The 25,509-nt window shown below is 50.6% G+C and overlaps 1 protein-coding gene across 2 annotated transcripts in view; it reads left to right on the forward strand.

Moving 5' to 3' along the window:
• The window catches only part of GAPVD1 (GTPase activating protein and VPS9 domains 1), a 64,227-nt gene extending 57,085 nt beyond the window's left edge, over window positions 1-7,142 (forward strand). For both annotated transcript variants that reach the window (XM_044992601.1, XM_044992603.1), the window contains exons 24-26: window positions 506-578; window positions 1,964-2,161; window positions 2,881-7,142. In XM_044992601.1, the coding sequence (XP_044848536.1) occupies window positions 506-578; window positions 1,964-2,161; window positions 2,881-3,021 (412 nt within the window). In that variant the 3' untranslated portion in view covers window positions 3,022-7,142. The remainder of the gene's footprint in view (window positions 1-505; window positions 579-1,963; window positions 2,162-2,880) is intronic.
• The last annotated feature ends 18,367 nt before the right edge of the window (window positions 7,143-25,509 follow it).

Here is a 25,509-nt window from a genome sequence, read left to right on the forward strand (position 1 = left end):
TCCTATGCAAAGATCTGCAGTCGCAGCAAGCTACTAAAGCCAGAGGAAAATAATCCTAACTGTATGATGTAGGAACTAGATGATAACCCCTGTAGTTTTGTGTTCCACGATGGATAATGAAAACCTTCTTCAGGGCACACACCCTCCATTGACAGTTTTAGTGCAGTTGGCCATGTACCTCCTGGGTCTTTCATCTTCCTTAGGGCACCAGGTTTTTGACCGCTGCAGCCAGCCTGGTATTGGATTTGGTGTACCATAAGGCAAATCCTGCTGTTAGTGAGGCCAATGCAAACTGACCGTGGTTACTATTTGTACATGGTGTTCCTCTGTTGCTCACTCTTTTGTCTGCAGTGTATTGTTCAGATAGGTCTTATTTATAAACTCATCTTATTGCATGGGAAATCCAAAAGGGGTTTTTGCCTCTTCTATGAAAACTACATTTGGTCTCTTGAGGTGGCTGGCTGTCTCCTTTTCTCACTTCACTTTTGTTCCCCCTCTTTTTCAGGGTCCTTCATGAGCATATCCAAAGGTTGTCTAAGGTAGTGACTGCAAACCACCGAGCACTTCAGATACCAGAGGTAACTGCTTCTTCCCTCTATTTTTGTATTTAAAATTAGAGGAAATAGTAGCACTTCTCTTCCTAAAGCAGGTGACATAGCTGTACAGTTTACTCCTTGTCCTTGGGTGATACTATTTGTTATACTCCACTGATGAAACACAAGTTTGAAGGTGTATTTAATGTTAGTCAGTGCACAAGTGACAAATGGTAAACTAATATGGAGGATCCTTCATTTAAAAAAATGTCGCTAACAATATCCAGCCCACCTCTGACAAGCAGTAACTCTGTAAAAACACTTTTTTTTTTTTAAAGAGGTGGTTTAACTAAAGGGCTCAAGACTCATGTACATCGTAGTAGTGGTTTATATTCACCAGGTAAACTAAAATCTCATAGTATTACCTAGGTTGGAAAGTACTTCTAGTAATCTATATCCCTGCATCAAGGCAGGGATAATTCTGTTATTCCCAAGCAATCCCTGATAGACAGAGATCAACTCCAACCTTGGGTGTGAAGATAATTCTTCAACTTCCTATGGCTGCTGATACTGCCTTCCTTATCTTCCTAATAAGATTCCAGGATTGTCACTGTCTGGGTCTCACTCTGAAGCCTAGAATGTCTGAGTCAGTGTGAAGCAGTGGAAATAGCTACAAATGGGAGAGAGCTAATTTTGTTTAGAATATCACCAGCTTCAATCATCACTGGGACTTGCGGTTTGTTACCGTCTAATTTTTCAGTTCTCAGCTATTTTCAGCTTTTTTACACACACGACTTTAAGAATTATACCTGTGCGACGGCACAGGATTTCAGCTACTAGTCTTAGCATAATAGTTTTTAACCTGGATAATACTTCGCCCTTTATGCAGCATGTTTCTTCCTCAAATTGCTTTACAGCAGTAAATCCTCACAGCGCCCCTATGCAGGAGGAAGGAACTTATTATCCCTATAATACAGGTAGGGAGACGGAAACAAAATGAGATTAAGTGATTAGTCCAGTGTCACAGGAAAAAGTCCATGTCAGAGGCAGGTCTGAACTCATGCATTCCTGGCTTCCAGTTCAGTTCTTGGTCCACACCTCTGAACAGGTGAGGGTCAGTAAATCATTTTATATGGAAGCTAGAACCTTATGTCTCGATCTTCTTCTGAAACACTGGCTCTTGGGGAAAATCAATAAAAGAACAAGCTGATTGTGTGCTAGTCACACCATTAATATTACTTTCCTTCAGTGTTTATACACACAAAATGAGGGAGGCTTCCTGATCAGGTGTACTGTATCAATTTTGTCCCTTAATTTCCCATTCCTCAGTGTGCTGCTCCCACCTTTAAGTCTCCGGTATTAGAGTGCACTGCAGAAGATCCTTAATCGCTTGGACTGACTAGAATTGGAAATGTTTTTCTTCTGTTTAGGTGTATCTCCGGGAGGCACCATGGCCATCTGCGCAGTCTGAAATCCGCACAATCAGCGCTTACAAAACCCCACGGGACAAAGTGCAGTGTATTCTGCGAATGTGTTCAACCATCATGAACCTGCTGAGTTTGGCCAATGAAGATTCGGTTCCTGGGGCAGATGACTTTGTTCCTGTTTTGGTGTTTGTTCTGATAAAGGTGAGTCTTCTAGCAGAGAACATAGATACTTTATAGATAGATATAGATATGTTTCCTTTAATTCTTGTGGTAAACCATCAAATCCACTGAAGAGATGTTATGCATTCTATTGACTGTATATCTGATTTAAAGTGTTCATTTGTATGGCACAATTTGAACCAGAAAGTTAGTAACAGATGGGACATTGTTCTGGTTATATGCAAATCTGGGAGTCAATCAGCTAGAATGCTGTGCCTTAGCATTTGCCTGTGGCTCAGTTGGTACTGAGAACAGCCTTGCCTAGGGCCAGGTTCCTCATTAGAACTCTGACTTACACGCATTTGCTGTCTCAAAAGAACTAGGAATTGGAGGCTGCCCTCTCCTGTGTGAGCCGATAAAATCATAGTCCTTTGTACCAGTGGAAGTCACTGGTGACTGGAGGGAATTTTAAAGATCCTGGGACTCTTTCTGGAGAGAATAAGCCAGCATTCCTCCTTAGCAAAGCCAGTTCTTGCATACGGCGCTCAAGGAGCGGCTGCTGAGTGTGGAATGGTGTCTGTATTTGTCTGCACAGTCACTGCCCTACCAGGGTGTAATATTCAAAACCTAGGCTGGGGGGTGCTTATATACATAACATTCCATTTCAGTTCCATTGTATTTGTAACACTTTTTTTTTTTTTTTTTTTAAACGTTGGTCTCAAACTTAATTGTGGCATGTACCTTTTCTTTTTCACCCCCAGGCAAACCCACCCTGCTTGTTGTCCACTGTTCAGTACATTAGTAGCTTCTATGCTAACTGTTTAACTGGAGAAGAATCTTACTGGTGGATGCAGTTCACAGCAGCAGTTGAATTTATTAAAACCATTGATGATCGCAAGTGACCCAAAGGAGCACCTGTGTAGACAGACTGTTAGCAGCAAAGAGCCTGTAAGAATGTAGATCAGCTGTTTCAAAGGCTGAAGAAATACTTTCCTTGTATAATATTGTACAGAGTGGAAGCATTTAAAAATTTTTTACTAATCAGATTAATTAATTTAACAGGTTTTCTTTCCTCTCTGTTTTGGTTGCATCTTTTCCTCCTTTAGGGATTAGCACAGGGAAAAGGGACCACATTTTTCAGGTATTGTGGATTCTCAAAATCGCTTAGGAAACTCTGCTGTCACTGCCCCTTTCACACAGACACTATTTTCCCCCTAGACTTCTCTTGATGTAAATTCATTCATTTTCTTTGTTTCCAACCAAAAAGATCATGGCAAGCACTTTTAAGAGCCTTTCTAGCTTAATACACCTTTTGTAAGAGAACACCAGCTGCACTGAACGTTTGTAGCAGTTGACACAATTATAAATTGTACTTCACCTATGGTAAAATTAAAACCTGAGGACAGTGTAAATATATGATATAATATTAATAAACTGCAGTCATCTTTGGACTCATTATCCTTTCACCCAGCAAACAAGCAGTTTCTCTCTCCTACAGCAGGTTGTGACATACTGTATTGGGTAATGAGATGACTTCCTCAATAGGATAAGTTTAAAAAGGGCAAACCTAAATATTTATTTAAATTTAATAAAGTTTACAGAACTTTCTGAAACTGGAATTTACCATTCACAGGACTCTCACTTGAAAGTTTAAAATTTTGGCTCGGGAATTAGAGCATTTTAAATAAATAGTTTGAATTTATAGAGGAGAGGGCTGTAAGTTTCAATAGATAAGTTCTAATATAAAAAGGAATAGTATATACCTTATTGTAATATTTTTCATCTGAAATACTGTGTATACTGTACAAACCCCAAACAGAATTCCTTACAGAACCTGAAACTGTAATATATATTTTGATTATTCACATTAAATATACATGCCAGGGGTTTCAGTGAATGTTTTTTTACTATGTGTTCTTTGTATTGTCTTTTTTCTAGCAGTGCAGGTTTTACTATTCATATAAAATATTTTAAAGTACCACATTGTCCTTTACAAAACACATCATGAAATCAGTTCAGGGAATCTTTGCAGATGTGTCTCACCCCTCTCCCATTTGAAACTGACAATTATGAGAAGAGCAGGTGTACTTCCTTGACCAGCAAAATAATGGAGTTCCCATAGCTGGCCCAAGCCATTTCTTATACTCCTGTGAGTGGTCATTGGCCTTTGTTCTTGTAGATCTAGCTAAAAAAGGGCTGCGATCAATTTCTTTTGTAAAAGGCACACTGCTTAACACCTCAATGCTGGCATTACTCCTCGCTCTCTCCTCTTCCTCCCAGTGTACATCACTTCGCTGGCAGTGAGGTGAGCTAGATTTGCTGGCTTTGAGCGGTAAAAGAAATTACATAATCTGCATCCCTTCTTTAAATAGAAGAACAGTTTATATTTCTAAACACTGCTTAAAAATAGATTGAAGATTTTTTGTGTACTTGAAAAGGCCAACATATCACATGTTAGAAGCCACGTGAGCTGTTTAAAAAGGGAATCCATAAAAATCTAAGTAACTGTTACTTCTGAGAGTCATTAACTGATATTAGAACCATCTATGTACAGTATTAAGTGATTGAGATGTGATTGTGTTACCCGTCTAGGCATAATTCAGTGAAAAAAACCTTGGTTTTCAATGAGTTAATCGTTAATGTTTAATTCAATATATCATTTTTATCATGTTAAATAAATCATGGGGAATCAAGTGAGATGGTTTTTTTTTAAGTTTTGTTTATAGTCTTTCTCCTCTATTATAGACTTACAGGGTACAGCAATACTTTCTTGTTGCAATGGAGTTAGTGTAGTCTGCTTTATTGTGATCTTGAGTCTGAATGGCATTGTAATAGTCTAGTTGTTTAGCTGTCATGGTTTTTTTGGTGCTAATATATTGCATTCACAGCCCTGACCAATAACATTCAGCTGCGAAGCACAATACTGCCCTTTAAGAGAGAGCCAGAATTACATCTAAAAGCAATGTACATTTGTTATGCCACAATTTAGAAGTGTTCTGTTGTGTTAAATTATCATTGAGAATTTGCTGTGTTGATATAAAACTACTGACGTACCCTTAATTCCGCAATTTTTGGTTTTAGTGATGGAGAATATTTGGTCCCTAAAACCTGTCTTATTCTAAACTGTTTTCTTATACACCTCTACCCCGATATAACACTGTCCTTGGGAGCCAAAAAATCTTACCGCGTTATAGGTGAAACCATTATATTGAAGTTGCTTTGATCTGCCAGAGCGCACAGTCCGGCCCCCCCGTGGCACTGCGTTACCGCGTTATACCCGAATTCGTGTTATGTCGGGTTGTGTTCTATCGGGGCAGAGGTGTATTTAACATTTGGAACAAAACTCTCTAAGGGGGAGCAAGTGATAGTCAATGATTATCATGCATTTTATCTTTTTATTATGAGCAGTCTGGACACACAGGAGTTGATCTATGATTCTATGATCAGCTTGATCAGGTCTTCAGGATTTATTCTCTTTACTGGAAAGTTTTTTTTCTCCTAGCAAAAACCATTTTCTTCACATTTGTATCACTTTGCTGCTTTTCTGTATAGAAAAGTTACTGAAGAACTTGAACAATTTTTAAAATAAAAATATTTAAAAAATGGTAAATATTTGTATAAGCCCCAATATAGGTGAGAATCTTCACAGCAGGATGGTCCTTTGCTTCTTTTTTAACCTGCTATAAAAGCCTTTTATACACTGTTATAAATGTAGTCAAAGAATTAGGCTTTCCAAAGAATTAGGAATCTTATTGTAATGTGTGTGTCTGTTTTTTCCTGGTGTCCTGATTTTGTTTTAAAATGTTAAATTATATGTACAGGAGGAAGACTTTGTTTTCTGTTGTGCAATAGTAAGAAAATTAAAGATGGAAAGCACATTAAAGACCAAACAGTAAAAGAACTGTTTTGCCAAAAGGCTCCAGCCAGCCATACACACACACACATTGCATTGAATCAGTACTCAGAACTTCAGTGCTTGCTGTTAGAATTACTTCAGCCACTTAACGGTGAACTGAAAAATGTTTGGGGAGGTGGGGAGTGGAGGTTATTAATAGCAGATTATATATGCAGGCTCAAGGCCCAATTATTGAAGTTCACGGTGCTTCCTGAAGGAGTAAGGAGCACTCGCCTGTCTGTGATTTCATATGATTGGGCCCATACATGTTACAAAGGCATTATTTTCCTCTCTTGGGATGGGGAGCAGGAGGGAAGAGACTTGACTCTTTCATCTGCAGGGGAATCCCCTTTTACTTCTAACTCCTGATGATTTTTCTTTTTAAAGCTTGTTCTTCAAGAAGAATTGCAATGGATGGCCTTTTTGGGCGGGGGGGTACTACCAAATACTGAATGTAACTGCCATAAATTTTAGGAAGAAGCCACAAACAGAATCCTCTTTACTGTAGGTAGTTTGTGGTGAGCACCGAGTATTGCATCAGATTGTTAGTTTGAAAATGTTGATGTTCTATTAAGCCAAATTCTATCAGAAATTTGCGATTTCGTTAACACGTTTAATGCTGAATAGTTTGTAGAGGGAAATTAGTAGGCTAAGAAAGGGGAAGCAGTCAAGAGCAGTCCCGCTTCTCAAAGCTGCATGAAAGTGAAGCATATTTATCTAAAGTCTAGTAATTTATGTGGCATATAAAGCACATAAATATATATAAAGCAGCCTTAGGCCTTAGGCTAGCTGTGTGGCAGGAGAACCTGGAGCAGCAGAAAAAACAGTGGACTGTAGGAAGGGGGAAGTACTCCTTTTATTTGGGTAACAGCTGATAGCTTGGTTGAGCCTGTACTACTTGAGAATTAATTGCTGAGTTACTATTGTGTGTTCTGTACCTTTAATTGTGCTTCACCTCTATTTAAAAGCTTTGTACTGCCTCTCGAAACTGGTAAAGCCTTTAAAATTTTAAATTAATAAGCTTGCACAATCTTGTATACAGAAAACCCATCTTGTCTCTACTGTGATTATTAATGTATTATATCATTCTGTAAAAACTGATTAAAAAGGAGAGCAGTTTAACCGTGACTGGGTTTTACGTCTCTGCATTGTAACATTCAGGTCATGTTCTGTATATTCAGCAATGGCATTGAAGCCAGCATTGCAAGCTTATTTTATTGTAATATATACAACTTTGTTTCCACTAATTTTTGCACTTTGTTTTCAATTCAGCACTGTTCTGACATGTTCCATCTGTAGACTCCTCCCATCTATGCACATGTACAGCTCAAAGGATGTGGTGTGGGGAAGGGCAGAAAGGAAACATGACCCCAGTGACAGGATAAGGAGCTTTCCACTTCTAGGGCACTGGTTAATAGTGATGGTAGTTACCAAGTGGCCAGTTGGTGGCGTTTGGGGACTTGCACTGCAGTGTGATGGGCAGATTTCTGCATCACTGTACAGTCCTGAGCATAGTATTGCATTTCAAGTCTCTCAAAGTCCACCATCAGTACTGAAGCTAATTGGCCCTGTTACCAGTCTCAACAAGGAGCAAAAGATCAACTAAGTTTGTAGTGAAGTCATTTCTAGCCCTGTGCAGGTGATGGCTCCAGTACAGGACTCTCTAACCTGGGCAGGACACTCTGGAGGAGGAGCTCTGTGTCTTGCTGCCTGAACTGTACCTGATCAGTGGATAGAAGATTTCAGTCACCATGGCTGTCAAGTTCATAGCACTAAAGTCACTTAAGTTTTTCTTCCCTTTTTAAAAAATTCTCCTATTGAAAACTAAAGACCATAACAAATGGTTCAGATTAACACGCTGCTGCCTGAAAGATGAATAGACTATCTTAAACAGGTTAATCTACTAGCAATCTCATTTAACATTACCTGGCAGTTAAAGGGTAGGCTTTGCTAGGCCCTGTCCTCCATTTAATTTGGCTAGCAGAGTGGAATAATTTGGCAACAGCCCAACAGCAGATCTTATACAGCAAGAATCCTGCAGCTCTTACGGATCAAGACAGTGCTGTGGTTTGCAGCTGAAAACGGTTACATGGTAGTATTTTGGGATGGGAAAGCAATTCAATACCATCCAATGACCTCTCTCGTCTAGTGTTTGAACAGCATCTACCTTGGCTGAATGTAAAAGTTTAGTAGTAATTGTTTTTTTCCTCAGTCCATCTGGCCTCATTCCACTTTGATCTGTTCAAAAGCAGCAATATGTAAAATTAAGCTGTCATACACAATGTATATTTTTTAACTGAAAAGCTTCTTTCAACATGCACAGTCACGATAGGGCTAGGAGAAAACCATCTGTGTTTCAGTCCATTACACAGAATGTTTTCCCAGCAATATAATTTAATGTCAAAAGTGAAGTCCTTGGCTTAAATGTGCTTCTGAAACGACAGTTCAGCAGGAGTTAATTTTGTTCACATTTTGTCCACTTACAGCAGCCTCGATAAGGGATCTGGTTTCATAAAGCCTTTATTAACAAAAATGAAATTCACAACACGTCAGAACAGAAATGAGTAGGGAATACTTAGCACTGCACTTCTCCAGCATTTTTCCATACAAGGCTCTCAAAGCATGAACTACTTTTGTCAGATAAGTGTGGTTGAGGAAACAAACACAGAAGGTGAAATGACTTGCCCAGGGTCACTCAGTGACTAACAGCTGGCAATGGATGCACTCCTTGGGTGCTACCCATGCCACAGCGTCGGTAATCCATCTCTGAGAGGCAGTAGCTAGGTCAACAGAAGATTTCTTCTCGTGACCTAGTGCTGACTACATTTGGGGTTAGGTCAGTATAACTCTGTCTTTCAGGGGAGCGGACTTTTCACACCCCTGAGAGCATAGCTGTACCAATTCCTAGACCAGGACAGTGGAAATGAGTGTTCACAGCTGAAGGCTCTGCCTCAGACCTACCTCACTTCCTGTGTCAGTGGAAAGGGTATAGTGTACATCTGTTGGGGCTATTCTGCTCCCTGGGCTTGGGCTGCTGGAAAAGCATTCACCCCCACCTTCACGCAGCTCTTCTGTTGTCACTTGTCTGCAAAACCTGTTGGGAACAGTCAAGAACTTCTCTTTCCACGGTGGAGTGAAAGACGCAAGCTGTGCTGGTTTCCTCTGGCAGGAGATCTCGCTAGGGGAATAGCAGCTGGGTGGAAGATCAAGCCAGGGCCTCAGTGACAGGTAAGAGAAATGGGAACTAACTCAGCTGTTTGCCCTTTGGGGAAAGGGGGGTGGCTGCAGGTGGTACAAAGGTGTTTTTGCTCATAGGGTGGGCTCCTGGGGAGAGAGATCAGACCTGCCAGTGAGACTTGGCTGTAATGGGTTGAGAGGACTGTTTTGAGGAAGGGGCATAGCTGGAGCCCTATGTACGTCATTCCTGGGCAGGGTGAAATTAACTCTCTCTCTTGCCGCTGCCTCATTCCATCCTGTTCCGGTAAATGCTCTGCTGCCTGAGGAGGTTCTATTGCAGACAGGGCTGTGCACTCCCTGCCTCGGGGTGGTCGAGCAGGTGCAGGTCTTCGAGCGTCACATGTACCACCTTCAAACAGGATGACGCACATAGTTACAGCCCACCGCGTGAGCAGTAGACCCACCCCCCCCACAACATGGTTCTGACGCACCAAAGGGTGCTCTTGTTCCAGGCCAGATCCCCAGCTGCTGTAATTCACAGCTCTGGGGGAGAGAGACAAGGTGGGGGAGGTGCAGGGCTGGCTCCAGCTAAGGAAGCAGGTGCTTGGGGCGGCCAATACAAAGGGGCGGCATGTCCGGGTCTTCGGCAGGAATTCGGCGGCAGGCCCCTCAGTCCCTCTCTTCCTCTTTGAGCTGCTGCCGAAGTGCCGCTGAAGAGGAAGAGAGGGAGTGAAGGACCCGCTGCCGAACTGCCACCGAACAATGGAACGGCGCCATTGAGTTGCCGCCAATCAGCTTTCTTTTTTTGGGGGGTGTGGAGTGGGGAGATGTGGCAGAAAACCTAGAGCCTGCCCTGGGGAGGTGTAACATCTTTTACTGCACCAACTTCTCTTGGGGAGAGAGACAAGCTTTCAAGCTACCCCCAACTCTTCTTCAGGAAGATAAAGCTTCAGGAAGAGCTTGGTATAGTTCAAAAGCTATTACGCCGCCTCCACCCTGTCTCTAATATCCTGGGACCGACACAACCACACCAACGCTGCGTGGCTCCAGGGGATTGGGTGAACTGCACTGCGTTATACAAGCAAGACTCTGGCCCTCTGATGTGCCCGCAGATGCTGATGGTTTACCTGGGCAGGTCAGTGGAGGAAAATCTCAAAGCCCCCTTCTTACCCCGTGTAAGCACGTGGAGGGGCCCTCAGTGCTACCACAGAGCAAAGGATGGGAGCCAGGGCAGCAGGGAGTCTTTGTGCTGGGATGCTGGTCTCTTGCAGCCAGGCTCACGGTTCCCAGAATGGAGCTTTCTGCTCTGCAGCTTCAGCAGCTAGGATCAGGCCTCATGGAGCTGAACTGCCAAGAGCTGGAGCTGGCATGCCCCTCTGGAGGAGAGGGAGGCTCCTGAGCCCTAGAGGGAAGGCTTCTCAGAGATACTGAAAAGGCAGCTGCATTGCCTAGTTCAGCTGCAAGGGAGTGGCATGCGGAGCAGCTCTTTGCTTCTGCCTGGGGCACAAAGTCCCCTTACCTCGAAGAAGAGCAGAAAGAGATTCACTCTGGAGCCAAACTGGGATTCTATGGATGCCTGAGCTCTGTCGCTCAGGGAAAGCAAGGGACTAGGAGCCCACCGGTTGCTGTGGGGAGCCAAGTCCTGCCCCAAGCAATTGATGGGCCTAGTGCCTGCCTGTTGCAAGTGCAGAGCAGAGGCACGCGGACTGCCAGGATGGCAAGCCTAGAATTGCCAGGGCGTTGATTCCACTCTAAGGAGAGCCAGGCCTGGATTGTTGCAAGAAACTGCAACACAGATTCATCCTCAGCCCCTGGTCTATTAACTTTCTGCCTCCTGCCCCAAGCACAGAAAGGTGAGATGAAGCTTTAACACTTCCCTGTCTCTGATAATTAACCCTCTCTAATGCTGCCCGATGCAGCAGGGAAGAGCTCTCCTGGCAGTACCTTGCTGTGGTCTGGGTCAGGATAGTCGCAGACCCCTGCTGGGAAGGCAGATCTCATTAAGTTCTTCAGCTCCTTTGGGTAAATGTAAGTTGGATACTTTGTTTTCTCCAGGCCTATTCTTCCTTCCCACTTTAAGTACAAGCAGACAGGTTATACTGGACAATGCTACAAAATGGGCACATTGTACACAACCATTTCGTCCCCAGGGCAGATGTGAAAAGGGCCCCTCACGTGCCTCTTTGCCATAAGCTCTGGCACCACATGTAGGTCATGGAAATCACTGCACTGTTAGGCTGCAGAGCGTCCCTGGGGAAGAGGTTCATGGCTCCTCTAGCACCAGGGCTGTCAGTTCAGGTCCAGGGTAAGCTGCCTTGACTTTACTGCAAACCCGCCGTCCGTGCCCTAGCCAGCCATGCAGCTCTGCAGCTCCCTGGAAGTCCATTGCGCCCCACACGTCCCACGTACTCAATGTAACACTAGAGCAGGGGTAGGCAACCTATGGCACATGTGCTGAAGGCGGCACACGAGCTGATTTTCAGTGGCACTCGCACTGCCTGGGTCCTGGCCACCGGACCGGGGGGCTCTGCATTTTAATTTAATTTTAAATGAAGCTTCTTAAACATTTTAAAAACCTTATTTACTTTACATACAACAATAGTTTAGTTATATATTATAGACTTCTAGAAAGAGACCTTCTAAAAAGGTTAAAATGTATGACTGGCACGCGAAACCTTATATTAGAGTGAATAAATGAAGACTCGGCACAGCACTTCTGAAAGGTGCCGACCCCTGCACTAGAGCTAGGTTTGCCCATTAGCCTCCCTTCCGCTCCCAAGGCCCCGCTCTTTGAGGGGAGCCTGAAGCAAAAGGCTGGGCTCCTTCCCCACCTCCTTTTGCTCTCACCAGCCGCCTGCGGATGAGTCTGTAAGCCTTGTGCCTCCTGCTCTTATCACACTTCATTGTTGCTGCTTGCTCCAGGACTGGGGCCACCCAGAGCGGGATCCTGCAAGAGACAGCTCATGAGACCCAGCACACAGCAGAGGCTGGCACCCCAGCCTAATGACACATCTATCACTGGACGGAGCTTTGTTGCCCTCTTGCTTTTCCGCTGAGGACCCTCAAGCGTGAACTCACCCTCCCAGACACCAGAGCAGCAGATAAGGATTCTTATAGACATTTTACAGGGCAGAACACTGAGGCCTGTGACCAAGCTGCAGGACTCCAGTCATCCCTGCTTTAATCCACTAGATCCCACATGCCTCCCAAAGCCAAGAATGCAGCCCAGGAGCCGTGACGCCCAGATCCCTTAGACAACCCTCCCCTCCCATCCCCAGTTCTTAGCTGGTTTATCCGGCCCCTGAATAGAGTTCCACTGGCTTCTGCTATGTGCACAGCAGATCTGGGTTTCCTCCCTAACCTGGAATCAAACCTTTACAGCCAAGTAACGGGCTGATGGAGCAGTGAGAGGAGCTGAATGGCTGGGAGGAAAAATACAGACGTATTTCCTGGCTTTGTGTGTGCTTCTGCAGGGGTGCATGAGAGCACAGCCCCTATGCCACTGGCATTCGCCTCAGGCAGGAGTTTTCCACAGAAGCTCCTGAATTGGTCCAGGGCAGGGTCCTTCACCCCAGCATGCTCTGGAGAGCCAGGGAAGCTGGGTGGGCATGGAAAGGGCACAGGGATGCCAGCCCCACCTCTGGGTAGCTGGAGGGCAAGTGTCAGCAGGCTCCTGCCGGGCGGGTGTCCCCATGGCACTGAGCTACCAGCTGCCTTGCAGACCAAGAGGCTGAGCCCCACCCTGCCTGCCCACCTGGTTCCTCGAGCCCTGGAGGAGGCAGGGGCACTTACCCATGCTGCTGGCAGAGCCGTGCCGTATTCTCCATGTGAGCCAGCCTCTCCGGCCCTGTGACGCTGCAGCCCGCAGGCATGTGTGACTCCCAGCCAGAAGGCAGCACGCTGGGAAGGGGAGCTGCCGCTGACCTTTTCACCCCTCGTGTGGCTGGCCAACTGCTGGTAAGTGACTTGCACCAGCCCCGCCTCTGTCCTCCGGCTCCAATGGCCACGCCAGGCAGCGCAGTGAGACAAGGCCTGGCCTGCCGTGCACTGGGCCCGTGCTGCCTGGCACTGCACTGCCGCACAGCCCCTGGCCGCAGGCGAGGCGGGGACTGGAGCAGTGAGGAGCCCTGCAGCTGAGGCCCTGCACCCACCCTGAGAGCATCGTTTGCTGGTAGCGCCCGGGGAGAGAGCATTACACCTGCCTGACTGGGCGGGGGAGGGGAGATGCTGGCAGGCAGCACATGGCTGCAAGCCCAGGCCCGGCCTCTCTCGTTCCCTTTCCACGGGTGACATCTAGTGGCCGAGAGCCCCATGCACATCCCCCAAGGCCCTGCCCCCCCCAGGGCACCTGGCAGCTCCCACTATGAACTGGTCCTCATGGGAGCATGTGCCAGAGGGGGAGCGCGGCCCATCACCCCCCAGCTCCCTCCAGGGACCGTTCTAGCAGAAGCATCCGGCAAATGCATTTGTTCCACAATCTCTGACTGGCCCCCCACCCTCCCTGCAAGGCTCAAGCTTCCAGCTATCACCATGGGTTATTGGAGAGCTGAGAATGCAGGAACCGGGCAATGCAAACCCGCCCGCTCCCCCTCCTCCTGCAGCCCGCGTTCCAGGGTGCTCTCCTCAGCGCCGTGTGGCATGCACTGCCTGCTTGCAGAGCACTTGCTTGTGCCCTAGGGAGAGCTGGCTGGATGCAGGGGGCTGGCTCCCCGCTCTTCTGTCCAGCTGCTAACTGTAACGAAGAGGCACGCAGTAGGTTCCGGAAGCTCTGACGATACTTTCCAAAGACAGCTAGGGCAGAGTTCCCCAAGGAGGCTGTTCTGTCACCAGTGGGCGAATGCCCCCATGCTCACCATGGGAGGGACTGCACGGCAGCCCAGCTCTCTGGCCAGATGCCACCTGCACTGACACTATGCTGGGAGCCTGGACAGAGCGTGAGATCCTCGGTCGGGCCAGGGAGGGCTCAGGGAAGTGCCACTGGGGGCGTGCGCCAGGCACCCTGCAGCCACCCTTCCCGGCACCCTCCCTGCCTGGCCCCAGGGCGGCGGGGAGCTGGTCAGAGTTCATGCAGTGACAGCTCTGTGCCTTCCTCAGACACCCCAGGGGGGCTCTCCAGGCATTCAGGGAACAGGACCGTCGTTACTCCCACTTGGTTACACTGGCACTGGGCTGGCCCAGAGCCAAGCACATCCTAGACGGGGGGCCGAGAGGGCCTGGCCTGAGGAGAGCGTCAGGAGATAGCCGACCCGGGCACACGCAACAACCCGGGGGACCATCCCAGGACAGCCGGAGCCCCTGGGGGGGAGGGGTAGCACACGCTGGCAGCAGAAGGGACCGTGGAGACGTGGCCTGTGACAGGCTGTGAGGAGAGGCAGCTCCCCCACCGGCATGTGAATGTCGCTGTAACCAGGAGAAAACAGATGAGCGGGAGGCCAGTGGCCTGTGGTGGGCGGCACGCTGGCAGCCCAGGCCACCACACGCTGCAGGTTGGACCCATGATGACGATAAATGGGGAGACGATGCCTTGAAAATCTGTGACTGATAAAGCCAGGCACCGGCCCAACAGATGCTGCAACCTGCCGCTGCAGAAACGTTTTGGTGGGACGTGCCAGCTCCAGCTACTGCCCCAGGGAGAGGCAACCTCAGCCCCCTCCCCTGGGCCTGGAGCCCCTCTCCTATGAGGGGGATCACTCGTTCCCCCATCTCAGCCAAGGGGACAAGGCGGGAGAGGCAGCAGCTGTGGGGTCTAAAGCCCCAGCGCTGGGTGCTGGCAGTGGCCCCACAGTTCGTGGCACCCCAGGTCAGCTGCCGGGCTGTTAGTGATGGTCACTGACCTTTGTCCAGGCCTGTGCTGGCAAGAGGTTGAGTCTAGCAGCTTCTAACGGTGGGGGGAGGCTGCCTGGCCTGTGGTGTCCTCCCCGCCCTCTGCTGTGTTGCTAGTCCCCAGGTGCAAGCAAGCTGGCCCTGATCACCCGCTGGCAGGATGGAGCCCTGAGCAAAGAGCTGAGTCTGTCGGTTGGGCCCCATGCTGGGCATTTCCCCCGGAAAACCTCCTCTGTCCCAAGCATGACAGGGTCTTGGTCAGAGGAGGCCACCTGCAGGAACCTGTGAGCCTGAGCCATGCCCCCCCGGCAAGGTAAGAAGTTGGAGTTGGGGGCGGGGGGCGGGTTTCCATTCCCAGCCATTTCCATTAACAAGAAACCCAACCTGTGCCTTGTGGCGGGGCAGCCATATTTCACTGACACCTGCCTTGCTGCAAACCTCGTGGCCAGCTCCCTGGGCCCCTGCTCCGCTGTGCTTTGAGTGGCAGCCCTGGGATCACTCGCTGAGGCCTGGAAACAGCAGGGAAAGGGAGGCACAAGTGGGGCATGGGCTGCCCATGCCCAGGGAGTATAGTTCAGGGTCTGATTGTGGTCACTGAAGGCCCAGTGAGTCCCAAAGTGGAAGGTGTGTCAGGACCAAGGGGACCCCCCGGCACGGCGCAGTGCAGAGCCATTCCTGCAGAGCTGCATCAGTAGCAGCTAGAGAACTGGGGCTCAGATTCCTGGGAGTAACTGATAGGTGCAAAGCACCTGCAGACCCCAGATGATGGGTGCAAAGGGGAGGCTCAGAGTCATTAGTGCATCAAGGCCTGCGGCTTCCTCTGCTGCATTGGCACAAAGACCCCGGCCTGCAGGAGTGGACTCAGCTCCTCCACGTCTGTTGCCAGGGTGCTGCTGGCCGGAGAAGCTCCTTGCCCTGCACCATTTCTGACTGGAGAGGAAGCCATGCTTGGAGTGACCCTGGGCCTTTAGACACCACCTTGGGCCGCTGAGTCTACCGCTCGCCCTCCCCTGGCTGGTGGATGACCCCCCCCTTGCTCTTCCTCCGGCTGCACCTGCCCTTTGGGGTCATGTTGGGTGCAAACGCCTCTTTCCTCGCTAGCTGCTTGGACCAGCGACTTCTGCCCTGCATCAGACGGTGGGAGGGCGAGAGTCCGTCCCGCCTGGACACACCAGCTCAGGCAGGGTTTTCAGTCATTTCTAAAACACACAATTCACCCTGTTCAGTTCTGTTAGTTCATTAGCTGAAATGCACACTTGAAAACAACAAAGGCTGAGGTTTAAAAAGCAACATGCAATTTTTATTATCTGTATCCAGGCCCACCATTAGCTCAGTCCCTGCAGTGTTATTGACCTTGATTCTCACTCATTTGCATCCAGCATTTTTCATCCTTTGGAATATGGTGTTTGGGGACCTTTCCATCATTAAGTGGATTTACAGCAATTTCCTTATGTGTTTTCTCCAAGGGATTCTGTTATGAGAGGCACATTAAATCTCCATTAATACCTCATTATCCGACTGATAAGATTACCATGATAATGAGGCAGAAATTCTAATTGTTTCACTTCTTATTGTGCCTTTCATTAAATCATATACCTGGAAGTTAGCATCAGAGAGATTTTCAGCCTCCGGACCTTGGGAGTTGAGTGCTGCATCCAGCGTGCGTGAGGAATTTCATGGGACAGTCCTGGGTGAAGGCCCGGGTGGCCAGGGAATGCTGGTTATTGATGGCTCCCATAGTGCTTCATTCTATCAGAGTCCTGCGCATCGCTGGCAGGGACAAGTGCAAAGGCTGGGCTTGTCCTTCCTTGCCTCCATTCTCCCATTGCCTGTGGTTCCGAGCAGACTGCCAGGATTACACCGCATTCAGTTCACCTGACTGTCAGACTCGGGAGGAGCTAATCTGAATGAGAGTTGAATGCATCAGGTTCAAAAGAAAAGGAAGGTTAAAGAAAAAGCTGCTGGGAGGCCTTTGATTAGAAGGTTTGTGACCCCGTCTGGAGCAAGAAGGAAAGGCTGGGGAGAGGCCTTCATGTGCCTGCAGATGTCACTTCAGACCAGCTTAGTTCTCGTTCCATGTGGAGCCCAGCCTCATGCGCAGCACAGTCCTGGGTGCAGCAGAAACGGGGTCCTCACTCGGTTAGACAGAGCCCAGTGCAGACAGCAGGTTGCATGCACTGGAGCTCAAACCTGCCTCTGTGTTTCACTCACCAGCAGTTCAGGGCCCAGGAAACCTGCTCCCCTTTCATGGACACTCTGAGCAATGGCAGCTAAGCCTCTGAAGATTCCCTGACAACCAGCAGGAGCCGACACACCCAGAGAAGAGTCCTGGCTGCTAGGAGGGCTGAGTCTGCCTCTCCCAGCATGTGTCTGGGAAATAGCCAGGCCCTTTGTTCTGACCATGGGGTCGGGAGCAGTTTATTCTGCAGTCGGCTGCCTCTCCTGAGGGGTGAGCAGGACGTGCCGGGCCAGCTGGTGGTTTCTCCTGGGGAGGCTAATCCTTTGGCTTTTTCATAGTGCATAGTTTAAATTGTGTGTGAAGCTGGTGCTGTTGGAAGAGAGATTTCCTGGCATCAGACCCAGCCTGAGATCTCCCCCACGGCCCCCAGTATGGTTCCCCCCCATAGCTCTGCCAGTTCACCTCAGGCCTGACTGCAGCAGCACATGCCCCTGCTGTTCGTGGGCCCTGCTTGGGCAGAGATGGTCAAATCTGTGGTGGTTCTGTGACTGGCAGAAATCTCCACTGAACTCAGCAGGGCACACGTTGAACTTACAGCTCACCACGTCCTCACCCCAGAGAGGAGCTTGGGTTTCCAGAGGGATCAGCCCATTCACTGGGTCACCCAGTCTTGTTGCCCTTTGAACCCCTGAGGCTTTTAGAACATCAGAAAACAGCCTGTTCCTGGGTTTGCACTTCAGATTCAAGAATTGCACAAAAGCAAACTGCTGGAGTCTCTTTCTCTCCTTACTCACTAGGGCTGTCACTGCCTGGCAGCTGTGCATGCACTGGTCCACAGGCACGGAATTACCGAGGAGGCCTCATGAATGCAGCTTGTCAGGAGCCAAAGTGCCGGGGCGGGGTATGGAGTGGGCTGGATCTTTGAGGCTTTGTTCTCAAGTCCCCCTTGTTCCCCTTCCTTGGCTAAAGTTTGTGCCGTGTGGGGCTCAACAGATGCTAATATTAATCGTGGCTTTTCAGCTGGCGGAGAGAGGAGGTGGTTTGGAGATCACTATTTTTCACCCTGGCCCTGTGCAATGTTACCTGCTGGCCTAATAACGAGCTCTGTCATTAATGACTTGTTCCCTATGGCTTATGCAGCTGCAGCGGCAGAGCGCATGCTGGGCAGTCTGCTGTGTCTGCCAGGCTGGGAACAGGGCTGCTTGACCCCTGTACGGCTTCCAGAACAGCAGCATTAAACAGGCGGCGGGCGTGCGAAGGAGTTGGGAGCGAATCTGCTCAGAGGTGTCACGCTCAAGCAAGATTCCCAGAAACTCTGCCCCAGCTGAACTGCATGGCCCCAGCCTGGAGCGCAGGTGGCCCCTTTGTCTGGGCTCTCTGGAACAGGCAATAACATTCGGTTTAATTCCTCTCCTGGGCAGAGTTAGCCCTGTGTGACCAGCAGGCCTCTCTGGCTTTCACGCAGGGCAGGCAGGGTGCAAGTACCTCTGCTGTCCCTCAGTCCTGACCTGCAGCCTCTCTGCCATCCGAAGCATAGTCCCCACTCCCCACCTCTGCCCTCCATCCTGAAGCAACCCCCCCCTCACCATCCCTGACAGGTGTTTGTCCACCCTGCTCTTAAAAATCTCCAATGAGGGAGATTCCACAACCTCCCTGGGCAGTTTATTCCAGTGCTTAACCACCCTGACAGTTAGGAAGATTTTCCTAATGTCCAACCTAAACCTCCCTTGCTGCAATTTAAGCCCATTGCTGCTTCTCCTATTCTCAGAGGTTAAGAAGAACAATTTTTCTCCCTCCTCCTTGTAACAACCTTTTACATACTTAAAAACTGTTATCATGTCCCCTTGCAGTCGTCTCTTCTGCAGATTAAACAAACCCAATTTTTTCAATCTTCCCTCCTAGGTCATGTTTTCTAGACCTTTAATTTTTTGTTGTTGCTCTCCTCTGGCCTTTCTCCAATTTGTCCACATCTTTCCTGAAATATGGTGCCCAGAACTGGGCACAATACTCCAGCTGAGGCCATATCAGCGCGGAGTAGAGCGGAAGAATTACTTCTCATGTCTTGCTTATAACACTCCTGCTAATACATCCCGGAATGATGTTTGCTTTTTTTGCAACAGTGTTACACTGTTGACTCATATTTAGCTTGTGATCCACTATGACCCCCATATCCCTTTCTGCAGTGCTCCTTCCTAGGCAGCCATTTCCCATTTCGTATGTGTGCAGCTGATTGTTCCTTCCTAAATGGAGTAATTTGCATTTGTCCATATTGAATTTCATCCTATTTACTTCAGACTATTTCTCCAATGTGTCCAGATCATTTTGAATTTTAATCCTATCCTCCAAAGCACTTGCAACCCCTCCCAGCTTGGTATTGTCTGCAAACTTTATAAGTGTACTCTCTATGCCATTATCTAAATCATTGATGAAGGTATTGTACAGAACCGGACCCAGAACTGATCCCTGCGGGACCCCACTCATTACGTCCTTCCAGCATGACTGTGAACCACTGATAACTACTCTCTGGGAACGGTTTTCCAACCAGTTTTGCACTCACCTTATAGTAGCTCCATCTAGGTTGTATTTCCCTTGTTTGTTTATGAGAAGGTCATGAGAAACGGTATCAAAAGCTTTACTAAAGTCAAGATACACCATGTCTACTGCTTCCCCCCCATCCACAAGGCTTGTGACCCTGCCAAGGCCCCATCTGGGTTGACATGTTGCTGCTGACAGGCCAGCTCGGCTCACCTCAGTCCCTGCACATAGGGGACAAGAAAAAGCTTTTCTTAGGGTTAAAGACACTGAAGAATAAGCCCCCCGACAAGCAGTGGCAGGCCCCTGGTGCATTCTGATGGTTCTATCTCCTGCCTTCCTCATGGCTCTGAGGAAAGTTGTGTCCCCATTTAACGATGTAACTTCCACACTCGGTCCCTTAGTTTACCATGGAGCCCCAGGCCTCTGGCCCCGCTTTGGTGTCCTGCTCCCGCCTCCAGCCTGGATCACAGGGGCTTGTGGTCTGTCCCTGATGGGAGTCCTTTCTGCTCCTGTGGTTCTGCCCTCCAATGTCTCCTCCTCTGGGTGGAACTTGGGTGTGTCTGGCTGTGGAGTGAAACTATCCAGCTGCCCTGCGTGGCTCAACCCCAGCCCCATCATCCAGCCCCGCCAGGCTTCAGGGTGCTTCAAGGAAGCTGGCCTCAGCCCAAAGTGCCCAGCTCCATGACAGGTGAGAGGAGCAGGGCCTGACTCCTGTGCCCTACAGCAGCTGTCTGGACGGAGGGTGGGGCCCAGCGGAGGAAGCCGGAGGCTGTAGGGTGCTAAAGCCATGGCACATTAGTTGCCATTGGAGAGAGATGCTGGCCCTGTCTGTGCTATGGCAACGCCCTCCACGCGGCTGCCAGGGAGGGACGTCTCTGAGGATCTTTACCTGCGAGCGGCTTTCTGGGGGCTGGGGCGGGGGGGCTCGGCTCCTCAGTGTTGGCACTTTTTGCTCCAGTAACCTCGCTTCCAAAGAGGAAGAGAAACAGAAGCTGTTCCTGGTGATTCTCCTGTCAGAGGGTGAGCACCACGAGCGTCAGACCGGGCCTGAACGTGTGTGGGTGTGCGCGCACGCTGGGACTTGACCCAGCTGCTCTTTCCTAAGGGTGTTTAAGCACAGGGGTGTACAGCGCATTTGCAGCCTCCTTCAGAGCTGTTACGGCCCATCAGGTCAATGATCCATGAACTAAAAAGTCTCTCTAAGCAGGAGCAATTATTGTCTGTCATGTGTCAAAGGCGCCCATATTGACCCCGATAGATGGAGCCATTATGGTCTGTTGAGTCAATGGTCCGTGAACAGGGGAGTCCCTGGGAGTGAAGGTCTCGACACACTGGGTCATAACGGCCCCGTCTATCATGTCTGGTGTATCTGTTACATATGAGATACCAGAGAGGTGCTGGGCTCCAGGCCAGGCCTCTGCTCAGGGTCCAGCTGGGCTGGGATTGGGAGGTTAGATGACGCCAGCTCCCGCATGCTGAGCTGGTCAAGGTAAAGTCACAGTGCGGGTGTAACGGGATTAGCCGTGTGGTGGGCTGGTAGAGGGGTGACTGGCCTGCACTGCCATGGTCCTCTGTCCCTCGTCTAGGCAGAGCCATGGGGTCTGCAATCTGTGCTTCCAAACGCACTGTGTGTGATGCGGCCAGGCTCCGTCACCTGGCGGAATCATTCAACGGGGGCGGGGAAGAGGCGGCAGCACCAAACTGCTCCAGCCACTTAGCACTGGGTTGGGGCAGACCTTGGGGAGCTACCCTGGGCTGGGTCCATAGAGCCAGCCTCTTCCCTCTGTGGGTATCTCTGCACTGCACACCGGGACTCAGCCTGGTAGACTTGGTATTTCCAGCTCTGAGCTTGAGCATCCACACTGCATTGGAAACCTGGGTTTACAGCCAGGCTAACGCAGCCACACTGCACTACGCAGTCCTTCCGACTCGGGTCTGCGGTTTGACCTGCATCCACACTGCTCAACAGGCTTGGACCTGAGTCCAGCAGGACTTGGGCTCTGATGCACCAGCAGGATCCCAGGCCCTGAGTGCTGGCTGACCCGAGTCAGACTGATTTGTGTGTGGACTGGAGGCTGGGGCTGAAACCTGAGTCAGAGGCTGGACTTAGGGTGCAGACAGTACCAGCTTTATGACCTGCGGGGCCTGATTGGAAGGGGGTCCCACTCCGGAGGTCTTTGGCAGCATTTTGGCGGCGGGGGGATCTGCTCCGGGTTTTCCGTGGCACCGAAGGACCCCCCCACCGCCGAAATGCCGCCGAACCCCCCCGGAACGGGGCCCCCTTAGGCGCAGGCCCTCTTCGGCGTGGGGCCCGATTCTGGGGAATTGGGTGAATCGGCTTAAAGCCAGCCCTGGGTGCAGAGGAGACATGCCTTACGGGTCTGATAGAAACACTCGCTTCCAATAACGGGTCAGCCTGTGCATCTTCTTGCAATGAAGTCATATCGCCCAGCCAATCGCATCCCCCTCCTCCTCCTATGGTGCAGCCAATCAAATCCTTCCTGCTCCCAGGGCATTGAGTCAGCTTGCTGTGCTGAGTAATACCTGCAGCCCTGGTGCCCCTTCGCCGCTCTGGCCTCCCCGTTGGCTCTGGCTTTCCTTGGTTGCGCTTGCTCCTTGATGTGCATGACAGATGGGATGCTCCTTGGGGCAGGGCCTGTCTCCATTGTGGCTTGGGTGAGGCATCCTGGACGCTGCCAGGTGCTGGGCAGGGAGCAGCCAGGAGTGGAGGAGACGTCACCTGGCTCTGGTGGTCCCTGCCCACTCTCTACCTGGCTGCACAGGCTGAGGGCCCAGCTGCAAATGGAGGTTGCACTGATTTAAATGAAACTGGTTTAGTTAAACCAGAGCAACATTTGTGTGTGAACTCTCTGATTGGTTCAAATCTGGTTCTGTGTGTTTAGCCTGTACACTTACCAACCCCACACAGGGTCCACACACAGAGCTGCGCAGGTTCAGTTAAACCGGTACAAAGCCTCCCCTTCAGCACTCGCTGCAGTGCTGTGTGTGCACCTGGCCCGAGCCCGGAACAGACCCCCCACGGCCACCGCTGGCCCTGGGAAGGGTACCTGGCTCACACAAGGGCCTGTCCTGCTCCTGAGGTCTCTGTAGCTTGTGCTGCCCTTGAGCCGGTCACTAGCCCAGAGAGCACAGTCCCAGCGAGAGGAGGAGTTGTGCCCATGGCATGTAGCCAGGGCCTGTTTGCAAGTGCTGGAGCCGAGGGGAGGTGCTGGTGTCTCTATGGGCTTGGGGGAGGGAGAGCGAAAGGGGGTGTGTGTGTGTGTGTCTGTCTGTCTGTGCATGTGAGTGTGTGTGTGTGTGTGTGTGTCTGAGTGTCTGTACATGTGTTTGTGGGTGCGAGTATGTGTCTGTGCATATCTGTGTGTGAGCAAGTGTGTACGTGCGAGTGTGTTTGTGTGTGTGTGTGCATGTGCACGTCTGTCTGTCTGTGTGTGTGTGTGTGTGCATGTCTGTGTGTATGTGCAGTCTTCCCTCCCCGACCCACACCTGGGTCTCCCTAACCAGTTTAGGATTACAGGTTGCTGGGATTTGTGTTCCAGGCAGTGTATTGGCCCCAGCCTGTATCTCTCCACCCAGCAGCAGCAGCAGCAGCGTTTGCTGCCTGTAGACTAGAATGACCCTTTTCAAGTGTGTGATTCCACCCGGGACCAGCAGGACCAGGCCTGTTATAAAACCAACACATGGGCTGACCCCATGCTTGCGGGATGCTCCGTCTCCTGGGTTGAAAGCCCCTGCGGAGGCTCCCTCCCGTGCGAGTCCCCCAACAGTTGGGGGGGGGGGGCTCTGTGGCTAATTCCAGCCCCTGGTGTTGGGGGCTGTGAGAAAGCCCAGGGCTCGTTCGGAGGCAGCCAGTCAGCATGCTCTCTGCTTGCGTCTAGATACCGGAGATGCCATCGGCAGCCATGGCAGGCGTGTTGAACCTTGAACTCGTGCCCTGGCAGGCCCATGACAGTGGAGCTGCCTGAGGTTCCTATATATTTCCATCGTGTCAGGGTAACAATGACTCTGAGCAGGCTTGCTGGGAGTGTGGTGAGGACGATCTGCAGCTCCCTTTCCTGTATCCTGCACTGGGTCCCATTGCATTAGTCCCCAGCACCCCGTGGCTGCTGATCTGGCCCAGGAGCCCTCCTGCTGCCATTCCCAAGGGGCTGTGCGGGAGGCTTGGTGGCCGTGTTTCCATTCTCCCTCACAGCATGTTCTTTGCCGGTGCCGCTATCTGATCCCAAAGCCTGCGGCTCTGAGGCTTGGGAGTTGGCCGCATACAAAGCCATGCTCCAGCAGCATGCCGGCTTCAGGGGACTTTCCGGCTTCTTTTCTATCTTTTGTACAGGGGAGCATGTTCCTTAAAGCTCCTGGCTTCCCTCAAAGCCGCAGTGGGTTGAGCTGCTGCTCCATCGCTGTGCTGGGGGCAAAGTAGCACAGCCTGACTGCTTTGGGGACCTGCTTGTTCATGCCACGGGAGACTCAGCAGCCTGGGCACCTTTCCATGCGGCTTGTTGGAAGGCACAGGTGCGTTCAGGGCCTCCTCAGCTGCGTGTCGTTATCCAGCCGCTGCTGTGGATCGCTGGTGATTAGAAATGTCGGGGCTTCTGGGAGGATCCACTGCGTTGTCCCTCTTCTCTGTGTGGGTCAGGACAGCCCCATGGCCTGGGCACTGGGCACTATGAGAGCTAGGTGGGCAGGGGATACCCTGTGTCTGGCACCTGCTGACGGGAGGGAGCCCGAGGGAGCTATCGGTCAGTATCCACGAGTAGCTCCTCACCGCCTGACCCACTGGTTTAACTGCTCCAGAGCGCCAGGGGCGGGCCCCACACGGCCCGGTGTTCTGGCAGGAGGGCAGCGGGGTGCCTGGGGCGCAGGGTGCCATGTGGAAGGGAAGCAGAGTGGGCTCTGCCTGGTTGGCTGTTCTTTCCCTGTCATCGGACACCAGCCATTGCTGGGACTGACTTTCCCACGAGAGCAGGCTTTGCATCGCCCTGTTAGCACCGCCTTGGCCAGGCCAGGCGCTATGTGAGTCTGGGGAGACTGAGCGACACTAGAGCATCACAGGGCCAGGGGCACCGGCTTCCCCTCTGCCTGGTGGGTGCTTGACCCCCCCGCCCCGCCCCCGCCCCTGCCCCGCCTCTTCCTGCCCTGCCCCCGCCCCTGCCCCGCCTCTTCCTGCCCTGGCCCCGCCCCTGCCCCGCCTCTTCCTGCCCTGCCCCCGCCCCTGCCCCGCCTCTTCCCGCCCGTGCGGCCGCTTGCTGGGAGCTCGGCTGACGGTGGGTGCGGAGCAGAGTCGGCGCCTATGCACAGGGCGATGCAGGGTGAGGAGAACCCCAGCCAGGCCAGGGCCTGGAACTTTCTGCACTTTGATGTGCTCTAAAGCGCCACGAGGGACCCAACCTTTCCTTATCGTCTGTAGTTCCTCCTTGGATTCTAATGCTTATTATAGCCATAAGGCTACTGAGAGCTGCTAAAAAACGTAAGATGCAAACATTAGGGCTGCAGAAGGGTATAATTTAATCTAAGCTGCCATTGTGCCTTTGCCAAGTCATTGCTGTAAATGCTGGTAAGGAGCAGAATGTAATAACACTGAGATACACACGAGCCACCATGCCCAATAATCCGTTATTGCTGAAATCAGAGGTTTTACAGCATCCCCTCTGAACTAGAACAGTGAGTTTATCACTGGCTGGCTATGGGTACAGCATCTCCCCTAGCTAAGGGGTGTGGCTGAGGCACAGCTCATGCACGCCCTGCTCCTTTGTCAATGAAAAA

Source organism: Mauremys mutica, chromosome 18 (assembly GCF_020497125.1).
Source record: "Mauremys mutica isolate MM-2020 ecotype Southern chromosome 18, ASM2049712v1, whole genome shotgun sequence".
Classification (NCBI taxonomy): Eukaryota; Metazoa; Chordata; order Testudines; family Geoemydidae; genus Mauremys; species Mauremys mutica.